Source organism: Neophocaena asiaeorientalis, unplaced genomic scaffold (assembly GCF_003031525.2).
Source record: "Neophocaena asiaeorientalis asiaeorientalis breed wild unplaced genomic scaffold, Neophocaena_asiaeorientalis_V1.1 scaffold166, whole genome shotgun sequence".
In the NCBI taxonomy this organism is placed as follows: domain Eukaryota; kingdom Metazoa; phylum Chordata; class Mammalia; order Artiodactyla; family Phocoenidae; genus Neophocaena; species Neophocaena asiaeorientalis.
This window is the reverse complement of record NW_020174933.1, coordinates 1,919,856-1,946,958: the sequence shown is the minus strand read 5'-3', so window position 1 is coordinate 1,946,958 and position 27,103 is coordinate 1,919,856. Positions and strand designations below refer to the sequence as shown.

The window sequence follows — 27,103 nt, the reverse complement described above, 5'->3', positions numbered from 1 at the left end:
TCATTTTTGAACAGCAGCTATGTAATTAGGTTTGGGACTAGAAAAAGGACTGAGGCATGGGCTGAATTCTAAAGGAAGTCATGTGCTACAGGAGAGGGAGGCTTAATCGTGCTGTACAATTGTGATGACCATCTAATCCTCATTTTAATGAATGTTTATGCAGAGCGGAATATTAATGTCTGTCTTCAAACAGTATTTTCCCAGCCTATTATAAATAAAGTGAAACCTCAGCTCTTGAAAACTCATTTCTTGCCATTAATGGAGAAACTCAAGAAAAAGGCAGCTATGGTGGTATCAGAGGAAGACCATCTGAAATCCGAGGTCAGGGGGGATATGTCCGAGGCTGAACTTCTCATTCTAGACGAGTTCACCACGCTGGCCAGAGATCTCTATGCCTTCTACCCGCTCTTGATTAGATTTGTGGACTATAACAGGTAGAATGTTCAAAAGTGATTTAATTTCTCTAATTCAGTCGTAACCTTACTGTGTTCATAGTCCCAGTGGAATTGCTTCATTCACTACTTAGCAATGAGTTTGTTCACAATGATGACAGTTATCAGATGTGAATTTCACCAAACATCTTAAAATTACAATTGGAAATCCCATTGTGGAGCAGTCTGCCTTGTGGGTGTAAAAACTAGCACTTTGACAGTTACATGTTTAAGTCATTTAAAATGTTACAGCTGTACACTGGAGTCATTTATGAGCTCTGTGGACAAGCAGGCTCACCCTCAGTTTACTTGGTTTCACATTTAACTTTAGGAGTGTGATTTTTTTTTTTTTTTAATTAACTTTAGGGAGTAACTGAGACACCACTTTATTTATTATGTGATCTAGGGCAAAGTGGCTAAAAGAGCCTAACCCAGAAGCAGAAGACCTTTTCCGCATGGTTGCAGAGGTGTTTATCTACTGGTCAAAATCCCACGTAAGTAGGAAAATACTGACAGTGCTTACTTACTCTCTGGAATATGTCCAGGACTTGCAAAATTTAATGAATTTTCCGATCCCCTTAGTAAATACCTATCAGAGTGTTTCTCAAGGTCATCTCCTTAGTATCACTTAATTGGTCAGGAGAGAGACTAGGTTTCCCTGGGGAGTTTGATGCACTATAAGCCTTCTTTTGAGTTTTGTAATTTATCTTCAGACAATCACAGAGATTTTTAATTGTGCTGAGTATTTATCATAATCAGTAGGTTTTTTGATGCATGCCTAGTGTTAGTTTCAAGAATAAGAAAAAGAATCTGAATACGTGCTTTTGAATCTCATGGATATATTTTAAAGACAAATCTGTTAATATATGTTATATACGTTCTAACCCAAATTTTTAAAGGTGAAACTATGTGAACAGCTATAATACTACTGATAGTAAAATTAGAATGTTAATATGAGCTGAATGAAAATCGAGGCTTAGTCTATTCACTGTCCTTCCTACAAAATCTTTTATTACTCATCAATTATTAACACAGTTAGATGCTTACTATGAAATTATTTTGCTTGGGTTATGCTCCTTGAAAAAAGAAACACGTATAATTGGATTGTTAACCTCTCTTTTAAAGCTCTGTGATTATTTCTGCTTTTATTCTGTATTTGCTTTCACTACTACCGCTGCTTAAACACTTGACTTTGCCAGTGTTTTTATGTTCCTAAATTAAAAATGAATAAAATAATTTTAGGGTATATGAAAAAGTAGATAAAATGTCTGACAGAATGGAAAGTTGCGTTATAGTTGTGCATGCCCTTAGGAAATCTGTGTTTATCCCAAAAGGCAGTATATGCTTTCCACCAGGTAGTTGGTGTTTGAGTATTCATTCTACCCCTTGGTAGGCGTGCGACTTGGTTACTTAAATTTTCTGAACCTTAGTATTCCCATCTTCGAAACATACATATTTCTATCTAGTTCCCAGAATTGTTGCCCCCAGCCAAGCACCCTCATTTGATATTCAACAACTATTTGTTTCCTTTCTTTATAAGTCTTATATACCAAATTACTCCTTATCTTTGTAGAAAGTTTGGGTTCCTTTGTAACCTCTATTACATGAACTACTTATCTGTGGTTTTAATTGAAACTTCCTTTGGGACTTCTCAGAATTTCAAGAGAGAAGAGCAGAACTTCGTGGTACAAAATGAAATCAACAATATGTCTTTCCTTATTACGGACACCAAGTCAAAGATGTCCAAGGTACTACTATAATCTGTTTCACTTTCTAGAAAATGTGTGAATATAACTTATGTTCATTAGTTGAATTGTTTGATATTTTTTAGATCTTTTGAAGGTTTGTAACTGGAATTTGATGGATTTGATAATATGTTTACTGATTAAACACACATACACACATAGTTTTAGGGGTACCTGGGACTTATTGTAATCAGGTGTGGCAAGACATGTAGACATGGAAATGACTATCATGGAGGAAGAAGATTTTACTCACAGTTCCCTGGAAACAGAAGGCACAGCGTAGAGTGAGGACACATGGGGAAGCACCAGGTCAGCCACGAGGTGGAGGGAGCAAGGGGAAGATGTGGGCAAGAGCCTTTATTATGGTTTCTTTGGAAAGGAGCAGATGAGGTAGGGTAAACAGGTTTAGCACTGGCTAACTTGAGTCATTTCAGTGGGCTCTGTTCAGTGGAGTGTAGGGACTGTCCCTAGTTGTCTGGTACCTGGCCCTGGGTGATGAGGGCAGGTGGATTGAGATTCAGGTAAAGGAGGTGATTGGAGGACAAGGACTCTGAATTGATTGGTTTGTATATGAAAGGCGTGCTTGCAGGCAAGCAATTTTCTATCTCTAGGAATTGACTAACTCTGGGAGGGGCACTCAAAGATCATCAGGGCCCACGATGTCAAGGCATCACAATAAAAAGACATGCTTAATATACACACACACTCACAAAATTGCCTATCAGTATAATATAGATATAATTAGTCAATAATAAGTATTCATCAGAGAAAATGTACGTACATTTATGTGTGTTGAATAAATACACCGCCAAATAATTAGCTGCATTGTTTAAGAACCACATGGATGAATTCTAAGTTCTTACATATGAAATGGAAATTTTTGTTTTCTCCATCACTCATGTTGGGGACTGGAGGACCTTTCAAGACACTGAAAAATATGTGCCTTTATCTTTTGAATTACCACTAAATAAGGAAATGAATATATTAGATGGGGTAACACACAAAATATGCTCCCAAATGGCCAAAGATGAAAAATAGTGTGGGACTGTGGCCACGGAAATCAGTCTCGACCGACTCAATAAATTATGGGAAGAGAAATGAACCCCAAGAGTCCATCTGACTTGTTTCATTGGTGACCACCAGGACAAAAAAAATAGCATCACTCAGTACTCTAGTCTTATTCAGAGTTGGAAATGCCATGTATTTGATACTATTACACATGAACTCAAAGCTAATGGTGGCTGAAGCTTTGCATGACTAGAACGGTTGTCCGACTACTACAGGCTATTCCTCTGTGGTGCTCTTGAAACACTCATAAAAGATGATAACTTTTCTTTCCTCTGGGTAGACAGTAAGCCTAAAGAGTGAGGAACTGCTCCTTCAGAAGATGCTATACTAAGAGTATATATTTCACAGGGATGTTCTGAACTGAAAACTGTTAGTGAATTACTCTGCTTTGTCAGTATGTTGTCACCGTAGGCCAGTGTTAACAAAGGCATAGAGGGAGGACATAAGAGGTCAGTGTTCTCTTTTGGAGGATGACAATGACTCCAGTGTATTATCAAACTCAAGATAAGTTAAAGGTCTTCAGAGCAGAGGTCTGCATACCTCTCTACAGACATCCTCTTCCCTCTTTTCCATCATTCTAGTCCAGCGATTCTCCAAGCATACACTCAAAGCATTGTACATCCTGTAACCTACTGAGGCATCTACAACCATTGACATTTACTTCTATTTTCAGGAAAAAAATCAAAAGTAATGGATAGGAACATCTCAAATTTAATGTCTTCCCCCCTCCAAATTTTGTTAACCCTTTTAGTCTTTTTACCTATGACTGCTAACACTCTGAGACGAGATAGATCGCAAATAACAGTAATACTGATGAAAAATTTAGAAATCAGCGACTATGCTTTGCTTTAAAAAAATTTTTTTGCCTGCATATGTGCTTGACATTTTATATTGTGTAAGTACAATAAACTTTTTTCCTAGAAAAAATGTTTCTAGTTCAAACAATGGAGTCAAATGTACTCACATGTTACCTATATTGTTTTACTAAAGTAATCATGATATGCACGTGTCAACATTTGGATAGATTGGAGAGTCACTGGTTGGTCATAGCCGTGTCGTAACTGCAGTTGTTATCAGTATCATTGAGGTTCTCAGCTGACCACGGATGGCAAGAAGGATTCAGAAGTGGAAGGTAGTCAGGGGCTGAGTAAGTTCTCTCCCAAAAAGCTGTATCATTTGGGTCTGGTGTCAAGAATGGATACCAGTAGTGTGGCCAGAGGTCTTACATCCGAAACTGAAATGAACAGAGAGGTGTTCCCTCCTGAAATGCTGAGAGCAGAGAGATGCAGAAAGCTTCAGGGATTTCTGCGACAAGACCTTAAACCGTCTGTCTAAGGCGTCACAGCAGCCGATAGAGCCACCCTCCCAGAGTCCTGCAGGAAAAACGAACTCCTTTTGGCCAGAGATTGAGACCAAATGCAAACACCAACCAAAGGACACATTGTCACACATCAGTCTTCAGCCAGTCGCTTGAGCAGGGATAATAATCACTATTTGTATGGAGTGCCATTTCCCAAATTAGAAGAGTATATAAGTTGGCCAGCAGACCAATTTGGAATAGGAAATCTGGGATAGGGAAGCTCATTTTGACTTAAAGCAAAATATATGTAGCCCAGAGAGAGGCCAGTGCATGTATAATTGGCCATAATACTCTGGGAGTTCTATTTTTCTTATTTTTTGAGGAACCTCCATGCAGTTCCACAGTGGCCGAACCAGTTTACATTCCCACCGGCAGTGCACAAGGGTTCCCTTTCCTCCACATTCTCACCAAAAACTTGTAATCTCTTGTCTTTTTGATGAATAGGCTCACTTTTATCCTTCATATGTCTAAATTTTCATAAATCATTTATGATTTTATGTCTATTTGGGGGGGTTGTAGGCCATTTTCTTGTAGGAATATTAGAAAATTCTTCCCTTTTTCTTGGTCTTCTATTAAATTTTAGGTTATTTTAGGTGAACTTGTCGGAGCTATATTTGTGGTGCGTGCGTGTGTCTGTGTGTATGTGAGAGAGAGAGGCAGACAGACACACACACACACATACAGATTGATTTAAGAGAGAGGTCGTTTATCCGACTCTCCTCCTTAAATATGCTGTTGACAGAAATAATAAACAATCTGTAATAGGAATAGAAAAGAGTTTTATTTGAGCCAAACTGAGGGCTATAACCCGGGAGACACAGATTCAAGAAGCAGTTGAATTATGTTCCACCGTACTAAAAAATGGGGGAGACTTACAAAGGCAAACACCGCAAAATTACATAAGTTATTTGTCAAAAATTATGACAGGACCTGGCAAGAAGTAAGTGTGCTTGTTAAGTAAGGATTGGTCGGGGTCCGAAAGAGTTGCATAGTTACCAAGGAGGTCTTGAGACTACAGCGCTGCAGTTGGCAGCTGCTAGCAGATGTTTTGAGGATGGCTGGTGGTGTCCTTGAGACTGGTACAGTTCAGAAAATTCAAGTTCTCTGTGATGCAGGATCGTGTCTCAGAGCACATTCACAGTGGCCGCTGAGCTCCATTTTGGATGTCTGAGCCACAGTTACTCTATTTTCATTTTTTAAATGCATTTGTTTCTTCAGTGGTTAAAGCAGATGCACGATGCATGTTTGATGGGTCACAAAACAGGCTGTTCTAATTAGCGTGAAATTTAAGTTAAATCATGCGTAAGCCAGAATGACTTTCCCAGATCTCAATATGTGAAAATTTCTTCCCTCAGTGCCTACATATTGACCATGTTATTGTGTATTCATATCTGATTCAAATGTTAGGATTGAAAATGGACTGTGCAAATTCAATAGTTTCAGCAGTTCTGTTCAAATTATTGAACAGCTCCTATGAGTAAGGCACAGTGCTTGGTTCTGTGTATACAAAAAGGAACAAAATAGGTTTGGCCACTTCCCTAATGGAGCTCCATAGTCTGGGGAGGAAGTCGACACTGAACAAGGAAAAAAACAGCCCTTATACATGTACATGAGGATATTTGATTGCTCGTATGTTTAATTTCTTCATACCAACAGTGAACCATATCACCCATAAAAGTTCAAAGATTTGTTGACTGTTCTTTTCAGTTTACAGATTTCCTATGGTATAGAAAGCAAGATGATATTTTGAGCATAAGTAGGAATTAATTTATCTAGTACTTCTCAAAACTGAGCAGTGTAGAGTTGCCTTTAGTGTTGATTTAAATTGTTTTTATTATAAGGTTGCTTAAATATTTATAAATATCAAGCCAGGTATAAGCTCCTTCTACTTTTACAACAGTAAAACCAAAAGACCTTTACAAGTTAAAATCAAAGAAAACTTCAGCACCAGTAAAATTTAGACTTTAATGTATTGAGTAATATTGTTTGGCAAAAACTAAATTACCAGTATTGGGTAGAAATACGTTTGCATAATTTATATCAATTTCCTTAATTTTTAGGATGGTGGTTCCTCATTTGGGTAATTATTTTTATCAGTGTGGTTAGGTTACCTTTTAGCAGAGAGCTCATGTAAAACCACTGATTCATTATTTTTATGGGTTAATCAATTTAATAGTACAAATAATTATTCACTGTGCTTTTTCTACTAAACTTACCGAGAGTACTCTCTTACAAATTGGTACAGATAAAAGCGGGATCCACACAATAAGTACATCTCTTTGGAAAGTGAATATGATTCTTATAACTGTGGTTCAGATATTGTAGGTTTGATATATCAATATATACTGTATATGTAGTAATATAATACATTATATAATATATAGTATTAACATATCAGCTACCATTACCATCTGATTTCAGAGGTTTCAGTACTTTCACTTTGCAAAAAACTTCTTTCATTATCACGTTGTGATATATTTTGCCTTCTTTTGGGGAAAGCAAATCATTTGTATATTAAATGATCTTCTGAATTTCTCAGCCCAAAACTACTACAATATATCATTATCATAAAACTATCTTCAATGTTTGATTTATTACTACAAAGAGATTTAACATGCACGAAGAAGTGGATATGGGACAGCTATTTTCACTTTAACATTAGAACATGTCCTCACTACCCAGTGAAAATTAGACTCCGTCATTGGAGGTGACCCTGGCACAAGCACAGTTTTCAACAAAATCACTAGGGAACCCTGAAGTATTATGGCTGTTCTAAGTTGTAAACAGGTTATCCAGAGATAATCCTGAATATTTATGTAACACTGATTAGTATATTATGTCTAGATTAAGGCCCTGGGGAGACAAGTGTTCAGCCTGTATAAAAGGCAAATATATGAGAGTTTTATATATGCTGTGTGTGTGTGTGTGTGTGTGTGTTGCAAAGCAAGCATTTGTCAAAGCAAAAACCATTTATTCTTAATCTTTTTTTCCTGTTAACCACCAAAAATCATAAAACATGCAGTATCTGAAATTACCATGGATTTTTCATGCATCCATATGCCTCTCTAAAATTACAATGTGCATTTTCCTTCTAAAATTATATAGAGGGAATTCCCTGGCAGTCCAGTGGTTAGGACTCAGCGCTTCCACTGCCGGGGGCCTGGGTTCAATCCATGGTTAGGAAACATGATGTGGCCAGATAAACAACAACAACAAAAAAGAAACAAAAAAATAAACCTTTTTTCTTTAAAAAATAAAAAAAAGATTATCTAGAAATGCCTACCAGTAAATTCTAGTGATTTGGGAATCTGGGAGTAGGACTTAAAATCAGCAAGAGATGCTGAGACGGAAAGAGAAAGGGTGTCCTCAATGGGATTCCTAAACAATAGGGACCAGCAGAAAACGAGAAGAGGAAACTACAGGCAAGTTAGAAAAGGCTCATAGTCCTATGAGGCAAGAAGTCATTGCAGATTCCAACACTTACCTTTGTTCTGTAGGCAGCTGTTTCTGATCAGGAAAGGAAGAAAATGAAGCGCAAAGGAGACCGGTATTCCATGCAGACCTCTCTTATCGTGGCAGCTCTGAAGCGATTACTGCCCATTGGCTTGAACATCTGTGCCCCTGGGGACCAGGAGCTCATTGCTCTGGCCAAAACTCGATTTAGTCTGGTAAGGCTCCTGTTCCTACCAGTGGGAATGATCATTCAACCTCCAGATGCTCATGTGTTTGGATTCCTTCGTCTCACTGCTCTATGTCAGTATTTCATTTGCATTGAATGCTTTATTAAGCAATTTTTCTGCACAGGCCCTAGGACTCAGACACAAACACTGCCTAATATTTTTTTTGGAGGCTGTTTTTATTTCTAAATTACGTTAATCACCCCCAGGGCATATTCAGAAACCAAAGAGAAAAGATGGCAACAAGTCACTGGTAGTGGAAAAAAATGGATTTCATATGAACTATATCAAATTTGTGATGAGAGGTATCTGCAGATTTATGAAGAGTGATTTTGAATGTTAGATGCATAATGTATTGTGCTGATTGTTGTTAGATACGAATTTGACTTTTGAATCAGCAGCTTTTCTCCTTTGTGAACATCAGGATTGAAGTTCTCAAGATTTCTTGATGGTCTCTGGTTTTCCTCTTCATGGTTACACAGAGAGGATGCAAGTTTTCAAAAATATACATTGGGGTTGCTGTCTTTTATTCATGTAAGTTGGAGGACATGTTCTCCCTCCCATGTTCCCACACTGAAGCACCTCTCTGCATATCCAGAGTTTGAGACCCTACCCTGAGCAAACTGAAGGGAGATTGTAGGAAAGGGAGCTGCAGAGATGCAGGCCCATTGGCTTTTGTCTAATATTTCCTTCTCAGGATATGCTCCTCAGTATTACTGGATCCTTGGGGATGTTATTGGGTGCTAACATGACTTCATGGAGATTTCAGAGAATGCTGGAGACATACTTCTGTTTGAACCCAAGGGAACATGCTTCTGCCCTACGTCTTGTGAACTGGAAATTCAGTTGTCTTGAGTCTAGGGCACTTTCACTGGAGTTAAATTAGGTGGTTGTCTTGTTTCAAGTCACGGCAATATCAAAGAATTATCTGAGCGATAAGCCCCAGATATTAATTATCTGAGCGATTTAATACATTTGTTGCATGTATTAAATCCTATAAAGACGTTTGTTCAAACATATACTATTTCAAGAGGTTTATTTCTAATGACTTTTGACACTCACTGCATTGTAAGACTTCATTTAGGTAACATTTATTTCTTGACAGAAAGACACTGAGGATGAAGTTCGAGATATAATCCGCAGTAATATTCACTTACAAGGCAAGGTAAGCCCAATATTATTAGAAAGCACACTTAGCACCTATAAAGTAGTTAATCTCTCTTTAGAAGAGTACTACAAATAATGTTACTTTAACAAGTAAGGTAGTGAAAATAGATCATCTTAATCAGTCATTATCCTGCTTGCAAATCCTTTTGTATTAATGACTCTCAAGATAACAAATGATGTATTTTTAAAGGAGATCATCGGAGATTGTCAAACTTTGAAAAAAGATGTCGCCAGTTGAAATAAAGGTTGGGAATTTCCTTCATATAGCTGAGTTTGAGGACCTTTGGGACGTGGAGACAGGTGTCTATGAAAATTTGATATTTTACACCTAGTGCTCAGAAATTAAATAAGTGTATTTGAGACATTAGTACATACGAGATAGCAAGAATTAATGTAATAGCAAAGCCAGTGTACATTTAGAACAGAAACATGAATGGAAACCAGGATAACACATATTTTCTAATGGTGGGTAAAAAATTTGCTCAAAGTAGTTTTTGTAGTCCAAGCATTTACCATTATTTGGAAATGCTTTCATAGTAGTGGATAAACTCTTCATTTGTTTACAGGACCTGTTATGTAATATGAGAAGTCTAGCAATTTATTATTTTGACTCAACTCTTTGCTTCTATTCAGATGTCCCTTCTGAGGATTTTTTTTTTTAGTTGTGAAAATGTCCAAATGTCAAAAACTAGTGGCTATAGTATAATGTATCCCTTACTGGGTATTAAAATGTTTCTTTCCAAAGATCCAAACCATATTTATTTTATTTTAACACTTCGGAATATAATATGATAAAGGTGCGACATGCTTTTACAGTACTCACAATGCACAAGTATTATTTAGAGCAAATTTCATGTGTACTTTGTTGTGTACTCGATTATCCATTTAATTTTAACTTGAACAGAGTAGGAGATTAATTCCTGTAAGAGCACGATCTCTTTGCAGATAGCAAAGAGATTTTTAACATTATTCAAAATGTGCATAAAGGCTTCAGCTGAACCTCAATTTTATACTACATGCATGGGCACTTGAGGCAATCATGTGCCCCTGAAAAGATCTCGGGAGCCCCAGGGAATTCGAGACCACACTTTGAGAACCATGGTCCCACATAGAGAGAGTATTCACTACCTCGTAAGAAGGGGTTTATACCACTCCCAGGAAACAGTCAAATAAAAGTTATGTCTTGGGGCTTCCCTGGTGGCGCAGTGGTTGAGAGTCCGCCTGCCGATGCAGGGGACGCAGGTTCGTGCCCCGGTCCGCGAGGATCCCACATGCCGCGGAGCGGCTGAGCCCGTGAGCCACGGACGCTGAGCCTGCGCATCCGGAGCCTGAAAGGGAGAGGCTGCAACGGTGACAGGCCAGCGTATTGCAAAAAAAAAAAAAAAAAAAAAACAAAGTTATGTCTTGGATAAGCAGGAGGAAATTCTTCCATTATATTCTAGAGGTTACTTGTAGGGATACTTTGGACAATGTATGCTGTGTATTGAGGAGTCAGGAGGAACAAAAAAGCTGAAAAGGATGCATATTTATAACCAATATTTCACCTCCAAACGAATGAAACCTGAAAATAAAGACATAATGAATACTTATTCTTTGTGACATTTCATTCTATATTTTTTAAGCTAGGCGTAAAACTAGGCCCCAAGACCCTCATGTATATAAAAATAGGCCCCAAGGCCCTCATGTATATACAGACTTGCAAGCAATGAGTTCTTTTGTTCCCAGCTCTTTCTTGAATACATTGTCTTGAAATTGTAAGACTGGTAATCCTGAGGACAAGAGGGAGTGATTGTATGTTAGAAAGAATAATATCTAGAGGTACCAGAGTCCTCAGATGAAAAAAGCATATGGAGGAAAACATTTTGTTTTATCAAAAGACAAATGGTGTTGACAAGTCGTTCAGTGCACAGAGCTCTATCTCTGTTTGCCTGTAAGATGAAAGTTATTTTTAACATTTCAAACTACACTTTCTCAGGCTAGGAGTTGTGAAGTTTTAGATGTTGTTTGTGTACTTCTGCTTCATTGCCCTCCGTCTCCCAATTTTAAAGGAAATATTTAATGGGAGGAGAAACATACGAGTATTGCTGTGCCCGTTTTTAATGACATAGTTAATCTAAATTATTTCTTTGAAGTGCGGTATCCCTGGAAAGATGCTTGTCTTTGTCAGTTTCTATGGTTTAAAATAATATTTCTTAAAAACATTCAGAATTCCGTTGTATCTTTCACTCGGGAAGTTTAACAGTATTAAAAAATAGAGTCTGTAGATTGGTTTATTGCAAGAATGTGATTTTGTAGGCCTTCGTTGCTTTATATTAATTGATATCTTTGTTTCAGTGAGACTGAGCTCTGTTGTAGCATCCTTGTATTTATAGATAAATGTGATCCTATATCATGGCCTCTAAAGTAAATATGTGAATCTCTCAGTGTTTGACTGTGAAAGGAAAAGAGAAAGATAAAAGATTGCTTTCCCTGACCATCTCCAGCTCATCCTTAAATCCTAGTTGAAACTTCACTTGTTCAGGGAAATCTTCCCAACCACCAACAGATTAGGTTAAATCTCCAGGTACCTTATATTTCTTTCTAGTAGCCCTTGTCACAACTGTAAATGTTTGTTTGATGTCTTCCTTCCTCACCAGACGATAAATTTCATGAGTACAAGGTACTTACTTCTCTGTCTTGATCTCTGCGTCATGTTTTCACCCTGTGCTATGCTCAATAAATAGCTATAGATTGACTCTTCAGAAGTGTGTCTTCCCCTCTTTACACTGTATTTTTTGAACGTTTTTCTTTTTTTCTGCAGGTGGAGGATCCTGCTATTAGATGGCAGATGGCTCTTTACAAAGATTTACCCAACAGGACAGAAGACACTTCAGATCCTGAGAAGACAGTGGAAAGGGTCTTGGATATAGCAAATGTGCTTTTTCATCTTGAACAGGTTAGATTTTGTGTTGATTCAATCACATTTGCCTTAACCATAAGAAATATTTTTTTAAAGGATGTGTGTTAACTTGTTAACTGTGGGCCAGAAAACGTATATATCCAGCATGTTCATTACAAAGAATCTATGACTTGGGAGTCCTTAGTTTCTAATCAGCAGCATTTCCAAGCTTGTAATTTTTGTAACCATGGATAAATAATGTATTTGGGGAGATCAAGGCCTCTGTTTTATAGTATTTTTCAAAATATTTCTAAAATTAAACAGATAATTAAAATTATATAATTAATTTTAAGCCATTCTAACAAAAATTTGAGGAGTTACACCTGATTTCAAATGTTTTATAACTGTATTATTTTTTTATTGTTGCTCATCAAAACATGTTTGAGATACTATCTTTCCCTGGTCTAATATTTGAATTTTGAATTTAAGGTCACTTATTTAACCTTTCCTTTGAATATTTTTGAGCTAATTTTTCTCAAGTTCAGCAATATGTTACATTTAGAGAAGAGCAGTGCATTGGTATTAGAGCCATGTGAAAATAATGTTTTTATATCATTTTTCAGTTGTATTCTATTTTAAGCTACAAAGCTTACTGTGTATTTGATTTTCTTATTTATTACCTTTGCTCAAGAATTCCCAAACCAGTAATATCCAAAACGTCATCCATCAGTGGATCGTATTTTTGTATAAGGGATCTTCTGGCTTAGGTAAAATATCTGCAACACAGAGACAGTCTCTGTTTCTCACGAGGTCCACTCAGCAAAATAACACCAGACTGAGGGTGCTCAGTGTAAACCCAAGAGTGTGCTCTGTCACCGGGTCTCCATGACAATACCTACCTGACACGGAGGGGCGGTTATTTTACACTGAACATAAAATAATGAAATGCCCCATGTCACCTCAGGATGTTGTCATCTGAATGTTTTGCAGAACTTACTAGCATAGCAATAATAAATGTGTTTCTTCGATTCCTATTTTATATTATCTGATGACCTCCTATCACTGCCCTGGCCAATTAAATAACCGAAGGGTATATCTAATGTAGCATCCTCTTACTCAGATGCCCCCCAAATGCTAATAACTTCCCCAGTGCCATGCAATTTATCACTACACCTGATGAGATTAAGCTAGGATACTCTTATACCATATGGCTATCGATATGTGTTTACATTATGTAACACCATAATATTAATAATACAATATGATAATAAAATATTATTTAGGCAACTTAATGGTTCTCTAAATATTTTCATGAAATATTAAATAAATGATCATCCATCAGCAGATGACAAGATTTGAGGTAATGAAATGTTAAGTGATATATAAAGTCATGGAGTTGTGTTTCCAGAAGTATATACATATTTAGGAAGATTACTCAGTGATAATTAAATGGCTCCTAGAGGACCGTTTCTGACAGCATTACTCTACCATGAGTTTTTAATTCTTCCTGGTTTTCATGCACATATCTGGATTTGCTTGAATGACTTTTAGATACATTAAATGAAGTTTATTGAACCCTGTTTTATTATAGTCATATGTTATGTACTCATAAATACATGTGATCATAATGAATGATGTTATTTGTAAAGTGGTGAGATTCATTTTGCTGAGCAGCTGTTTATCCCGTGAACATTTCTTGCATGCACTACCGTATGGCAGTATTGTACTCTGCTGGGGACTGAATTCTGTCCCTCTACTCAAGTGGCTTGTGCTCTAGTGGAGTATATGGCCACGTAGATAAATATGTAGTGATTTAGATGTACCAGGATACAAAATGTACTGAAGAGAGAATAAGAGGAACCCAAACTTACTCTAGCCATGATGAGGGTGATCCCTGTGTAAACCTTAAAGAAGCAGGAATTATCTAGGAAAAGGTAAGAGGGTCAGATTTTCATGGCCAACTATTCTTCAAAATGTTAAGAATATGAGTAAAAAGAACTCATCAGTTATCAAAGAATAGAAAAGGGTGGAAGATATCTGTGCGCAGAATTCATGCCTTTAACACCTCTATTCTAATGTTAATTTGTGAGTCATAGAATAGTTTGCAAAGAATATTTTCGTTTGCCACACTAGGTGCAAAAACAGTGGGTGCAGAGGAAAGACTTCATTTGGCTCAAGGGTCAGCGACCTTTGCAATTGAACATTTTGTACTGTACATCTGGTCATTTTTCTTAGGACAGTAAGCCGTCTCCTTGGAATTTTCTAATACTCAAACTCCAGACAGGCTAACACAGCAGCAAACCCAGGTGTTCAAACAGTTACAAGCCACATCTTGATGTTCACCCTTGGATCACAGATCTTAACAACATCTGTTTACTTGATTTATAGGAAAATTCACTAAGGTATTTCCTTGTTAATTATGTTTGTTGACTATCACCCATGTTGATCAGAATGCCATATTCTAGGTGAATAATACGACCCTTGCAGCGTCTCAACAATGTTTTGTTTTGCTTAATATAACCAAGAAGAAAATTGAACTGGATAACTATCAAAAAGTGTTTATTGATCCTATAGAAGGAAGAAGATCACAGAAATAAGTGCTGTCAAATTATACAAATTGTTTTGTTAAAATTTCCAAACCACTGTAATCCAAACATTCTCAATGTTTTCTTCAGGCATTATTACATTCATATGTTGACCCTTTACTGCAAAGGGTAATAAATTTAGTTTTGCTTTTTTAGCTAATGTAACGTTTTTATTTCTTCCAGAAATCTACATGTATGCGCCGGAGATATTACAGTCCGGGAAGTACAGTGTTCAGTTGCCTAGAAATTACTAATTAATGTAGAATTCTATGCTGGGATTTTTTTCTCTCTAATACTTACAATTAATCTCTTCTTCTTCTTGAAATTCCAAACACCATTAGCTAAACACATAGCTTGCTCGCATAATTTACTGCAACTTTTGAATTCTCATTTGTCCCTATCTAACAAAGTAATTATATATTTTAACATTTTTGCAAAATTAAATTCTTTTACTCACTCCTACTAATGTGTTCAAAAAGACTTGTCATCTCTCCATCCTGTTATATTAAGGAACAGTGGACTTTTCGTTAGAATTTTCTTTAAGGAACAGTGGACTTTTCATTAGAATTTTCTTTAACTGCCTCTGTTTATGTTTACTGTTGTAGCTCTTATGATAAAATTAGTGGAAATGGATAAATAAATAATAATAGGTTAATTGTTTTGCATAGGCAAAAACTATGTTTTGGCACCATAACTGAATTCTGAAAAGGATACAAAATTATTTTATATAGAATAGTTTTATATTTCTTTGATTTTTAAAGATGACATAGCTTCTAAAGTATACAGTGTTGGGAAAATATTACATTTTTACTAAGGAAAATATGTAACATTTGAAACTATTTCAAATTTAGCATTGGGTAACTTTGAGGACATGGGTTTTCCCATAATAATTGTGAGGTACTTTTGGGATTGAAATTCTAAAAGTTTTTAGCTGAAAGATGCAGCGGTATTTTTGAGGGCCTTTGGGGGGTTAAATACATATGTCTTTGTGTCATTCTACCTCAGGTCGAGCATCCTCAGAGATCAAAAAAGGCTGTGTGGCACAAACTGCTCTCTAAGCAGAGGAAACGGGCAGTGGTTGCCTGCTTTCGGATGGCTCCTTTGTATAATCTGCCAAGGTCAGAATTTCTTTAACATTTATAATGGATTAAAGTTATTCTTCCCCTAACAAGTGATAGGAGGCATCTACCTTAGCACGAGAACAATAGTCCAAAGAGAAGGATGGACAAGATTTATTGGCTCTTCTGTGTAATTCTTGACTTTGTTTTCCTTGGTCGGGTATTCTCATTGGTCTGTAATGTCATTATTAAATGACTTTAATAATGTTTTTTAATGAAGTATAGTTGTGTTAGTTTCAGGTGTTTCAAGTGATTCAGTTATGCATTTATAAAAATCTATTCTTTTTCGGATTCTTTTATAGGTTATTACAAAATTTTGAATATAGTTAGTTCCCTGTGCTATACAGTGTCTTTGTTGTTTATTTTATATATAGTAGTGTGTGTATGTTAATCCCACACTCCTGATTTATCCCTCCCCACCCTTTACCCTTTGGTAACCATAAGTTTGTTTTCTATTACTTTTAAATACTCAGGAGGATCTGCTCACATATGTGAGGCAGGATAGAGTAATTAGGAACTCAGTCTTGGGGGGTCAGACTGCCTTGATTTGAATCCTGACCTCTCAGCTTATGGATGCATGACCTTGGTCAAGGTTCTTACCTGACTTTGTACTGTAAAATTTGCCTCATAGACTTGTTCAGGTTATTTAATGGGTCGAAGTATACACAGTGCTTAGAACTGAACATAACACAAGCAGTGTTGATTGTTGTTTATTATTTTTCTGATGATTTAGCCTTTGGGGAAAAGAACTGATATGGAACTAACTTATGGGAATAACGTGAACACGTTTGACAGACCCATCAACCTTCTCCTAGAGATACAGGAGATATACTTGTTAAAAGAAAAGTAACCCGTGGCATTGAAGTCTAGCCCAGGGTACCATTTCAGCCTTCTTGTGATTCTCCTAAGAAACTGTGCTGTTTCCCACTCTGAGCTTTATACAAGTGGCATCTTCCCCATGTCTGTTAGACAAGTCTCAGCTCAGCTGCATCTCTTTTTTGGACCATCTCTGACCAAGCCACGCCCCTCTACTTCTTCCAAGTTGAAAATGCTTCCTCCTATTTGTTTCTAGGAAACTTTTAAATACCTCTAGTTGTGGGCACTTTCCTATAGTATTGGGGCTGTTTGTCTCTCTGATTCAGACTTTGAGATCCTTTAGAGCTATGTTCAATTTCATATCTTCAGCACCTAGAGCACTGACTTTCAGTAAGTGTTTGAATGAATGAATAACGTAAGTTGGGGAGTAAAAAAAAAAAAAAACATAACTCCTCCCTGCCCCCCGCCACTAACAAAGCAAAACAAACAAAACTTTTCCATTTCACTAAGGCCGGTACATTCCTTGCCATCTCGTCACTCACTAAGTATAAAACGTATTTGAGTTCCTTCTCAAACCACGTGCTGCTTCTAAATTCTCTGGCTCAATTATGGTGTCACAGTTTAGTCAAATAGAACATTGACCTTGAATTCATATTCTTATTTCTTTTCTGGTTCCTCCTATACAGACATTTTCCAAGTTTCATCAAGTTTTTCTTTTCTTTTTTTTTTTACAACTCTATTGGATTATAATTGCTTTACAGTGTTGTATTAGTTTCTGCTGTGCAACCAAGTGAATCAACTATGTGTACACATATACCCCCATATCCCCTCCCTCTTGTGTCTCCCTCCCACCCTCCCTATCCCATCCCCCTAGGTGGACACAAAGCACCGAGCTGATCTCCCTGTGCTACGCGCGGCTGCTTCCCACTAGCTATCTGTTTCACATTTGGTAGTGTGTATATGTCAGTGCCACTCTCTCACTTCTTCCCAGCTTACCCTTCCCCATCCCCATGTCCTCAAGTCCATTCTCTACATCTGCGTCTTTATTCCTGCCCTGACACTAGGTTGATCAGTACCGTTTTTTTAGATTCTATGTATATGTGTTAGCATACGGTGTTCAGCTTTTCCTTTGAACCGTTTCACGTCACCATCCTTCCCTTCAAGGCCACCTCTTCAACTCCCTTTATTGACTCACATCATGTTGGTGACAGCAGATTCCGAGCTAGTTTCTACGATGTCACGGAGTCTGCCGTTCCACTGTCTCGGATATAACGTATTCAAAATTGTACCCCTTATTCCAGTGGGAATATTCTCAGACCTGGTGCTTTTAGAAAATACACTCAAATTCGCTTGAGAAATAGCCAAGCCTCAACCTGTTGAATCAGAATATCTGAAGGCTTAGCGCGTGTACTGTTTAAAAGCTCCACAGGGGATTCTGATGTACCAGTAAGGTTGAGCCGCTCTCGTGCAAGAATTTATGGCGAGTTCTGGCCGTTCCATCTGTGTTGATGGTTCTTCTCCCTGGATTTCAAGACCCTTCATAAACCTGTCTACCTTTATGTCTCATGATTCCTTAGCCTGCCTTTGATACTGTTAAGCTCTGCGTTCCATCCTACAATGGCACCGGCTCATTTTAACACGTCTGGTATTCTCTTATGATGTTCCCTCATTGACATGATTTTCTTAGAGTGGAACCTTAGCCATAGATCTCATCAATTTCATGATGAGTTTACTTATGGTTTTAGTCTTCATTGGTCTTCTTTAATTCGTAGGCAACCACTTATCATCAGTATTCTAGGATTTAATCTTTGGATATATACTCCCATAAGGTTCCCTTAATACATTTAGTTTTGTAATCCTCAGGGTCTGTATCTAATGCTAACAGGAACATTGGCTAATTCCATAACATCGTTTATCCAGAGCCACTTTATGTCATAAGAGCTACCATGTAATGAGCATCTATCCAATGTGCTTTACATTCTTTATCTCAGTTTGAGTCTCACAAAACTGACACGTAGATGGGGTTATCCTAGTTTTATAAATGAGAGAAGTGAAAGTCGACAAAGTTGGATCACTTGACCAATGTTACAAAACCTAGAAATAACTAAATCCATGTCAGTGTGTGATCTGAGAAACCTTTCTCTGTCCTCTGTGATATCTTGCTCTCCATTTGAGAGTGGGAATTCTATTTTTATTTTATTCTTTGAGTGCACAGATAATCCAGCGATAAAGTGCTACTGAATACCTTTTCACTTTAATTAAAAATAACTGTTTGAAATTGTGCTTACCTTTTAGGCATCGGGCTGTCAATCTCTTTCTTCAGGGATATGAAAAATCTTGGATTGAGACAGAAGAACATTACTTTGAAGATAAACTGATAGAAGATTTAGCGGTACATTTTTAATGGGGTTAGAAGATAAAAGAAAGTCTGGGCTTGGTGGAATAACATTGGTGTGAGCCATTTATCTTATAACATTGAAGAGAAAACATCATTGCAGTGTATGGACCTTAGGAAACTTTATTCTCGATTGTTGTTGCATGCAGTGTTTAGGGAAAAATTCACTCTTCTTATTTCAAAGAGATCTCATCAGCATCCAGCAATTCAGAATTTAACTAAACTTTGACTATTATTCCTTTAAATTCTTCCTCAAAGCAACTTCAGACACCTCAAAACCAGGATATTACTATAAAAGCTGAACCATAAAGAATTATTCAACAAAATTAGGTTAAGGGTTGACAAAAGCCAATGAAAAGTAGCTCGTTGTTAAACATATACAGGGCAGAGAATGATAGATTGGGGACAGGATGAGCCGGAAGTCATGGTAAATATAGTGTAAATGGCAAGTAGAATTTTTCAGTCCAACCATGCTGATAAGGAGGCTTGTGTTACTGAGACTGCTTCACTCAGGGGAGCCATTGTCTTAGTTTTTTATGAGCTGTGGACCTATTTAAAAGTCTGACCAAGAGCCATCTTAGGAAAATTTATAAGCATATAGTCCTGCAGAATTTTGCAGACTAGTTAGAGGCTTTATGATTCCCAAGTTAAGGACCTCTTGTCTAAAAGTTTTGTTTTGTTTTGTTTAACTCACAAATTATCGAGGAACATAAAGGATAAACTAATCCAGTTCATAAAACCTTAACCCTGATTACCCCCTTGTATTTTAAATGAATTTCATTTCTCTTCAAAATCAAAACCTGTAGAATATTAGAATATTCAGCCTTATAGAAATTTACACAGTACCTGCGACATTAAGCCTTAAATCCAAGAAAGAACATCATTTAGGTAGAGGGAATCTCAGTCTGAATGGGTCATTCTTATAGAGATATAAAACTCATTAAATCATTCAACAAATGGGATTAATTAATTCTACAGTCAGTAAAAATGCTTCATAATTTTCCTCATGGTACATGTTCTATCCAATAGAATGAAATTACATTTTTAAGTTTTAAAAGTAACTGAAAATGAGAAAAAATAATGTGTAAGTGATTCAGACATTAACTCATTCAGCATTCTTTGCCTTTCTCTATGTAGGCAACAAAAATGTTTCATTTGATAATCAGTTTGCCTTGCTACATGAACTATATTTTTATACTTGGAGTGACGTAGCATTTTATTGCAATTCTTTTTAAATTGAGCCCTCCCTAAAGCTGAAATCCATGTAACAGATACACTTTTCAGTTAGTTATGAATCTGCTTATAAGAATAGCATTCAGAATTTTTAAATGATGTAAGTCATCCTTGCCCATAGTGTTTTTTGGTCCCATTATTAAATAGCGTTTTCTTTTCTAAAGCTGCATACTTTTGTGTCGGTAATATAACACACACACACACGTGCATACACATGCAGGTACAATGCATATAACACAGACGCACTCACGCACCACAATAGGAAGAGAAAGGCTTTCTTTTTATTTGTTGTTCCTGGGTCTGGGTGAACATTTCACCTAAATGTGAAATTTTATAAATTTGACTTTTGTATAGAAACCTGGAGCAGAACCTCCGGAAGAAGATGAAGGGACTAAGCGGGTTGATCCTCTCCATCAGCTGATACTTCTGTTCAGTCGAACGGCTTTAACGGAGAAATGGTATGGTTGGGAGGATTCACACGAGACGTAGGAAGAACAGATAGAAACCCGTGTCTGAGTGTTCTGTCCGTCACATGTTCCTGTTTCAGTTTCATCTTGTTCTTGGGAGGAGAGAGAAGTGTTCAGAGATAGGACCAGTCTGGCATACACTACGAACCAACGCTCACACAACTTCAGGCTTTAATAGTTACCTACCAAATATTTACCTAGCTCTCGTCCTTCTTAACAACATTGTAATTAGCTGGTTGACTTGATTCTGAATCTTCCTGTTGATCACAAACAAGCTTTAGAAAATAAAAGAGCCCAAAGCAAATTTCAGTACCAAAAATGTTTGGAGACCACTGGTGACGCCAAATTTCCTGGGTAGATTCTGTCTCCATTCAGCAGTAAGTCTTAGGAAACTTGAGGAGGTGGGTGCGCCATCCTTTCAGTGGAAGGTTTCTTTGAGATCTATTTTATGGGCATTCTCCATTTTTCTTGGTTCCTACAGTCTTGGTCATATGAATTCACTGAAACCACAAAGGGCAAACCTCTATGGAGTTAAATAAGAAATGCACTCATAAGCCCAGTAATCAAAATGTGCTCAGTATCTGCTCATTACAGGGGCACCGCACAGGCTGATTCTGTAGATGAGCCATGGCGGAGGTTTTAAAACCTTTACCTGCTTCCCTGCCATGGGGGGAGAAAGCCTACTTTGCCCCAGGCCTCCCTCATCCTCTGCAGAGAATTTAATTATCAATCCATATCCACATGAGTCTTAAAGAGTTCATCTGACCTCTATGCATGTCGTAATAATGTACATTTCTCCCTCTTAGCTAATGTGATCCATCCTTCTCTCACGATTTCTCTCTCTTTCTCTTATTATTTCCTAACTAACAAAATCATCTCATCCCTAAGCATAGAGCAGCTCCCTGTCTGGCACTGTCAGGTAATGAGGTATTTCTCATAAGTGGATTTTTCTGATGGCTATAAGTTTAGAACTGCTAAAATAACTTTGCAAAATGTCAGGTATTTTTTGATGGAAGCCTTTCTTCAATGAATTAGTGGTTTCCATCATTTTTCAAAAGAGGATAGTGAACAGATTTTAACCTATCTTAATTTTTGAGAATCATTATGACCATCCTATTCTGAAAGTGCATAGTAGCATAATAATTGGGGGAGTCTTTCCAACAAATGTCAGGCATCGCTTCTGCTGTCAAAAGCCCTGACATCACGTAAATTTGCTTGGTTCAACTTTTGTAGTTTTAAGAGAATACTAATGTTATTACATTTGTGTGTAAATCAATAGATCATTTATTTTGTGAGACTTGAAGGTCTCTTCCGTAAGGTAGGATGGGGCCACTGTTTAGGAAGTCTAAGATCTTTGCTCTCTGATTCTACAATATTTCTGAATAATCGCTTTGCCTGAGTTTTGTGTTTGTTTCTTTTTAAAAAGACATACTTGTTGAAAGATAAAGGTTATTTTATACCGTGATGGTGATTTTGCATGTAACTAACCTTCTACTTAAAAATTGATTTTTTTCCTGTTTTTCATAGCAAACTGGAGGAAGATTTTTTATATATGGCTTATGCAGATATTATGGCAAAGGTAAATAAATGTTTTGATTTTAATGGCAAAATATAAGAATCTGTGTGTTTCTAGATTAAAATATCGTTAAATTTTAGAAACCTACAGGGCATTAATCTCAACTTTCCACTTGTTGCCTGAATATCTCCTCTAACGTTTTTGACAGGTAATCATTGTTTCTTCCTTTAACATTTTATTTATGGAGAGCTCACTAATTTTCCAAACATTCATTCATTCAACAAATATTCACTGGACATCAAGGTATTAGAGATAATGTGGTGAACCAGAAAGTAACACACACACCCTGCCTTCCTGGAGTTTATCATCTGATGGAGGAGACAAAATTTGAACAGATGATTACAAAAAACTCTGACAAGTTTAATGGTAGAGAAACAATTAAGAGTAGTGGGAGGGCTTCCCTGGTGGCACAGTGGTTGAGAGTCTGCCTGCCGATGCAGGGGACAGGGGTTCGTGCCCCGGTCTGGGTTGATCCCACATGCCGCAGAGCGGCTGGGCCCGTGAGCCATGGCCGCTGCGCCTGCGCGTCCGGAGCCTGTGCTCCGCAACGGGAGAGGCCACAACAGTGAGAGGCCCGCGGACCGCAAAAAATAAAAAATAAAAAAATAAGAGTAGTGGGAGGGCTTCCCTGGTGGCACAGTGGTTGAGAGTCTGCCTGCCGATGCAGGGGACAGGGGTTCGTGCCCCGGTCTGGGTTGATCCCACATGCCGCAGAGCGGCTGGGCCCGTGAGCCATGGCCGCTGCGCCTGCGCGTCCGGAGCCTGTGCTCCGCAACGGGAGAGGCCACAACAGTGAGAGGCCCGCGGACCGCAAAAAATAAAAAATAAAAAAATAAGAGTAGTGGGAGGGCTTCCCTGGTGGCACAGTGGTTGAGAGTCTGCCTGCCGATGCAGGGGACAGGGGTTCGTGCCCCGGTCTGGGTTGATCCCACATGCCGCAGAGCGGCTGGGCCCGTGAGCCATGGCCGCTGCGCCTGCGCGTCCGGAGCCTGTGCTCCGCAACGGGAGAGGCCACAACAGTGAGAGGCCCGCGGACCGCAAAAAATAAAAAATAAAAAAATAAGAGTAGTGGGAGGGCTTCCCTGGTGGCACAGTGGTTGAGAGTCTGCCTGCCGATGCAGGGGACAGGGGTTCGTGCCCCGGTCTGGGTTGATCCCACATGCCGCAGAGCGGCTGGGCCCGTGAGCCATGGCCGCTGCGCCTGCGCGTCCGGAGCCTGTGCTCCGCAACGGGAGAGGCCACAACAGTGAGAGGCCCGCGTACCGCAAAAAATAAAAAATAAAAAAATAAGAGTAGTGGGAGTAGTTTATGTAGCATTAGTCTGAGCTTCAAGGAAGTCCCTAACTGTTGAATGATGAATTGACCATGAAGAAATAGTAATAGCTAGTATTTACTGGGTGCTTATTTTGTTTAATCTCATAACCTGAGAATGAATGAGGGGAAGAGGAGTCGGGTTTCGCTGAGGCTTCTGACTTGGGCAGCTGAGTAGATGGCAGAACCATATTCTAAGGTGGGGATCACCAGAGTCATTGCAGGCCTAGAGTGAAGAGGAAAGATGGCAAATTAAATTTTGGACATGTTAGTTAAAAATACCTGTGAGACAGTTAAGTGGAGATGTCTAACATGCAATAAGATAGTCATGTCTGACATTCCACATCTCACAGAAGGCTTAAAATTACAGATTTGGGGGGATTTCCCTGGTGGCACAGTGGCTAAGAATCCGCCTGCCAGTGCAGGGGACATGGGTTTGATCCCTGGTCCAGGAAGATCCCACATGCCACAGAGCATCTAAGCCCATGTGCCACAACTACTGAACCTGCGCTCTAGCCCTGTGAGTCACAACTGCTGAGCCCACGTGCCACAACTACTGAAGCCCGCCTGCCTAGAGCCCGAGCTCCACAGAAAGAGAAGCCACCACAATGAGAAGCCCGCGCACTGCAGCGAAGAGTAGCCCCTGCTCGCCGCAACTAGAGAAAGCCTGCGCGCAGCAGCGAAGACCCAGCGCGGCCAAAAATAAAATAAATAAATTTATTTTTAAATTTTAAAAAATAAAATAAAATTACAGTTTTGGGAATTGTCAGCATTAGAAGGTAATTGAAGCCATAGTAGTAGATGATCTTTCCCAGGCAGAGAAGGAAGCATGAGAAGAACAGGTGGCTAGGACCAAGCCTCTAAAGACATGGATGCTTAAGAGATGGTTAGAAAAAAAGGAGCTTCCCTGCCCCCGCCCCCAAAAAACAGGAGAGAATCTTAAATGTGAGATATATAGTAACTGTTGGAGTGTGTGGTCAACAAAATCTTACTCTGCTGAGGGATTGAACCTTATTCAAGGTAAGGATTGGAAATTCTCCAGGATTTATGACATGGACACCACGTGACCATGGTGAGAACAGTTGCAGAGGGTTGTGAGATGGCGTCCTGGTGGTCCAAGTGTGTATTGTGGGGAAGTAAGTGGAGTTTTATGTGTGAGTAGATGTGGCATAGACATCTCTTTACTGAGAAGGCTGAGAAGGAGGAGAAAGGTAGAGGGTGATAAATATCTATATAGAATTGTGAGGTTGAAGGGGGATTATTTTTGCCTGTTTGCCTTTTTTTTTTTACTTTTTAAAAATAGATTTGAACATGCTTCTGTTCTGGTGGGAAGGACCCAAAAGAGTAGACAAGGGAATAATTTGTGGAGTGAGGCTTTGAGTAGGTGGGAGCAGGGCAGCGGGACAGCTTTTACAGAGCATAAGAGAAAAGTCGTGGCTTTCCAGCTTTCTTTTAAACCGTAACCCACGGTCAGAAATGCATTTACCAAGTCTTTTTATAGAAACATAAAAACAGATACCTTGAAAGAAAATCATCATGAAATTATACTTGTACTATGAGCAGTGCAGTCTGATATTTTCTATTCTATTTAAATAAAAAAGTTGTTTGAGATCATGATTCACTAAATAGATTTCACGTCCAGTTAATGGGTTGAAATCCACAGTTTAAAAAACATGAAAACAACCTAAATATCTATCGACAGATAAATGGTTAAAGAATATGAATTCTATATATATGCAATGGAAAACTACTCGGCCATGAAAAAGAATGAAATAAGGCCATTTGTAGCAACATGGATGGACCTAGAAATTATCGTACTAAGTGAAGTAAGTCAGAAAGAGAGAAATACCATATGGTATTGCTTATACGTGGAATCTAAAATATGACACAAAGAACTTATCTACAAAACAAACGTAGACAACAGACTTGTGGTTGTCAAGGGGGTGGGAGGGGATGGATTTGGAGGTTGGGATTAGAAGATGCAAACTATTATATGTATGTATACCTGAATCGCTTTGCCGTACACCAGAAACTAACACAACATTGTAAATCAGCTATACTTCAATAAAATAGATATTAAAAAAACACTAGGTTAAAAGATTAAAGAGGAAGGATAGTTCCTTCTGTGGAAATTAGGACTGAGTATTGACTGGAAACTAAAATAGAACTCCCAGGCAGTGTGGAAAGCCTGATCGACGTCGTTTTTTATGAATTTGGACAGTACCAGTCTTCTGGTTGTGTGGCTTTTCTCTAGCAGTTCCCAGAACCAAATGCAGATTCAGAGAAGGCAGGAAGTTAGATTGGTCAAGGATAATGATTTTTGCCAGACTGTTGTCGAAGGACAGGGGATCACAGGGGTTTTGTATATCGCTATGAGAGTGGCTGAGGCATTGGATCTTGGATTTTAACTAGGATAAATAAGGAAATGAGGAAAGAAGGAGCTGATAAGTCAGGAGATTGTAAAGGAGTCCATGGACTGTTATCCTCGCAGTTGAACAAGCAGTGAGCAAGTGGGCTAAAAAGGGAGAAGCTCCTGTTTTGAGAGTAGGAGATTCCTGATGGTTCAGGTCCTTCCTTGTGACTGGAACAGAAGCAGCCTCTGCATTTGTCCTGGTTGAATCCTGAAGTTTAATCTCTTTTGATAAGTGATCAAATATTTCATGATGCTTTTTCTCAAGATTCTCCCTTCATAATTAAATAATCTTGTTCCTTTTATTGTTTAATGTATCCCAGGAATGCTAAGCTTCCATTACTCAGTTCATTCTTCTCTCAATCATCTAGAAGAATGTGTGCCCCCCAGAAGAATATGTGCCCCCCAGAAATCACTTGAACACAGTGTGCTGGCTGTGAGTTCACCTGTGTAGTGCACACTGGGACTTTATCCTCGCTTATTCTGCCTTGGAATTCTATATATTTACAATAAATTGTAAGAATTCACTGGTTTTTTGGCAGCCAGATTACATTTTTTGTCAGGGGCTTGCATGTTCACCTAAATTCCATGTCATTTATGAATTTCTTCTGAGGTTTACCTCACATACCTGTATTTTGGCAGTTGATATACTCTTCAGTTAAGTATAAGTCATCGTTTCTCTAATTAGAGTTATACCATTATCCAAGGCCAAAAAAATTTTTTAAATAAATAAATTTATTTATTAATTTTGGCTTTGTTGGGTCTTCGTTGCCACGCACAGGCTTCCTCTCTAGTTTTGGTGAGCGGGGGCTACTCTTCGTTGTGGTGCATGGGCTTCTCACTGCGGTGGCTTCTCTTGTGGAGCT

The 27,103-nt window shown here is 38.3% G+C and overlaps 1 protein-coding gene across 1 annotated transcript in view; it reads left to right on the top strand.

Moving 5' to 3' along the window:
* Positions 1–27,103, top strand: part of RYR2 (ryanodine receptor 2) — a 510,734-nt gene that overhangs the window by 387,905 nt on the left and 95,726 nt on the right. Inside the window, exons 70-79 of the mRNA XM_024761485.1 lie at positions 194–434; positions 838–925; positions 2,087–2,179; positions 8,102–8,272; positions 9,387–9,446; positions 12,249–12,383; positions 15,917–16,029; positions 19,141–19,237; positions 20,828–20,931; positions 22,468–22,519. Of these exons, the coding sequence (XP_024617253.1) occupies positions 194–434; positions 838–925; positions 2,087–2,179; positions 8,102–8,272; positions 9,387–9,446; positions 12,249–12,383; positions 15,917–16,029; positions 19,141–19,237; positions 20,828–20,931; positions 22,468–22,519 (1,154 nt within the window). The remainder of the gene's footprint in view (positions 1–193; positions 435–837; positions 926–2,086; positions 2,180–8,101; positions 8,273–9,386; positions 9,447–12,248; positions 12,384–15,916; positions 16,030–19,140; positions 19,238–20,827; positions 20,932–22,467; positions 22,520–27,103) is intronic.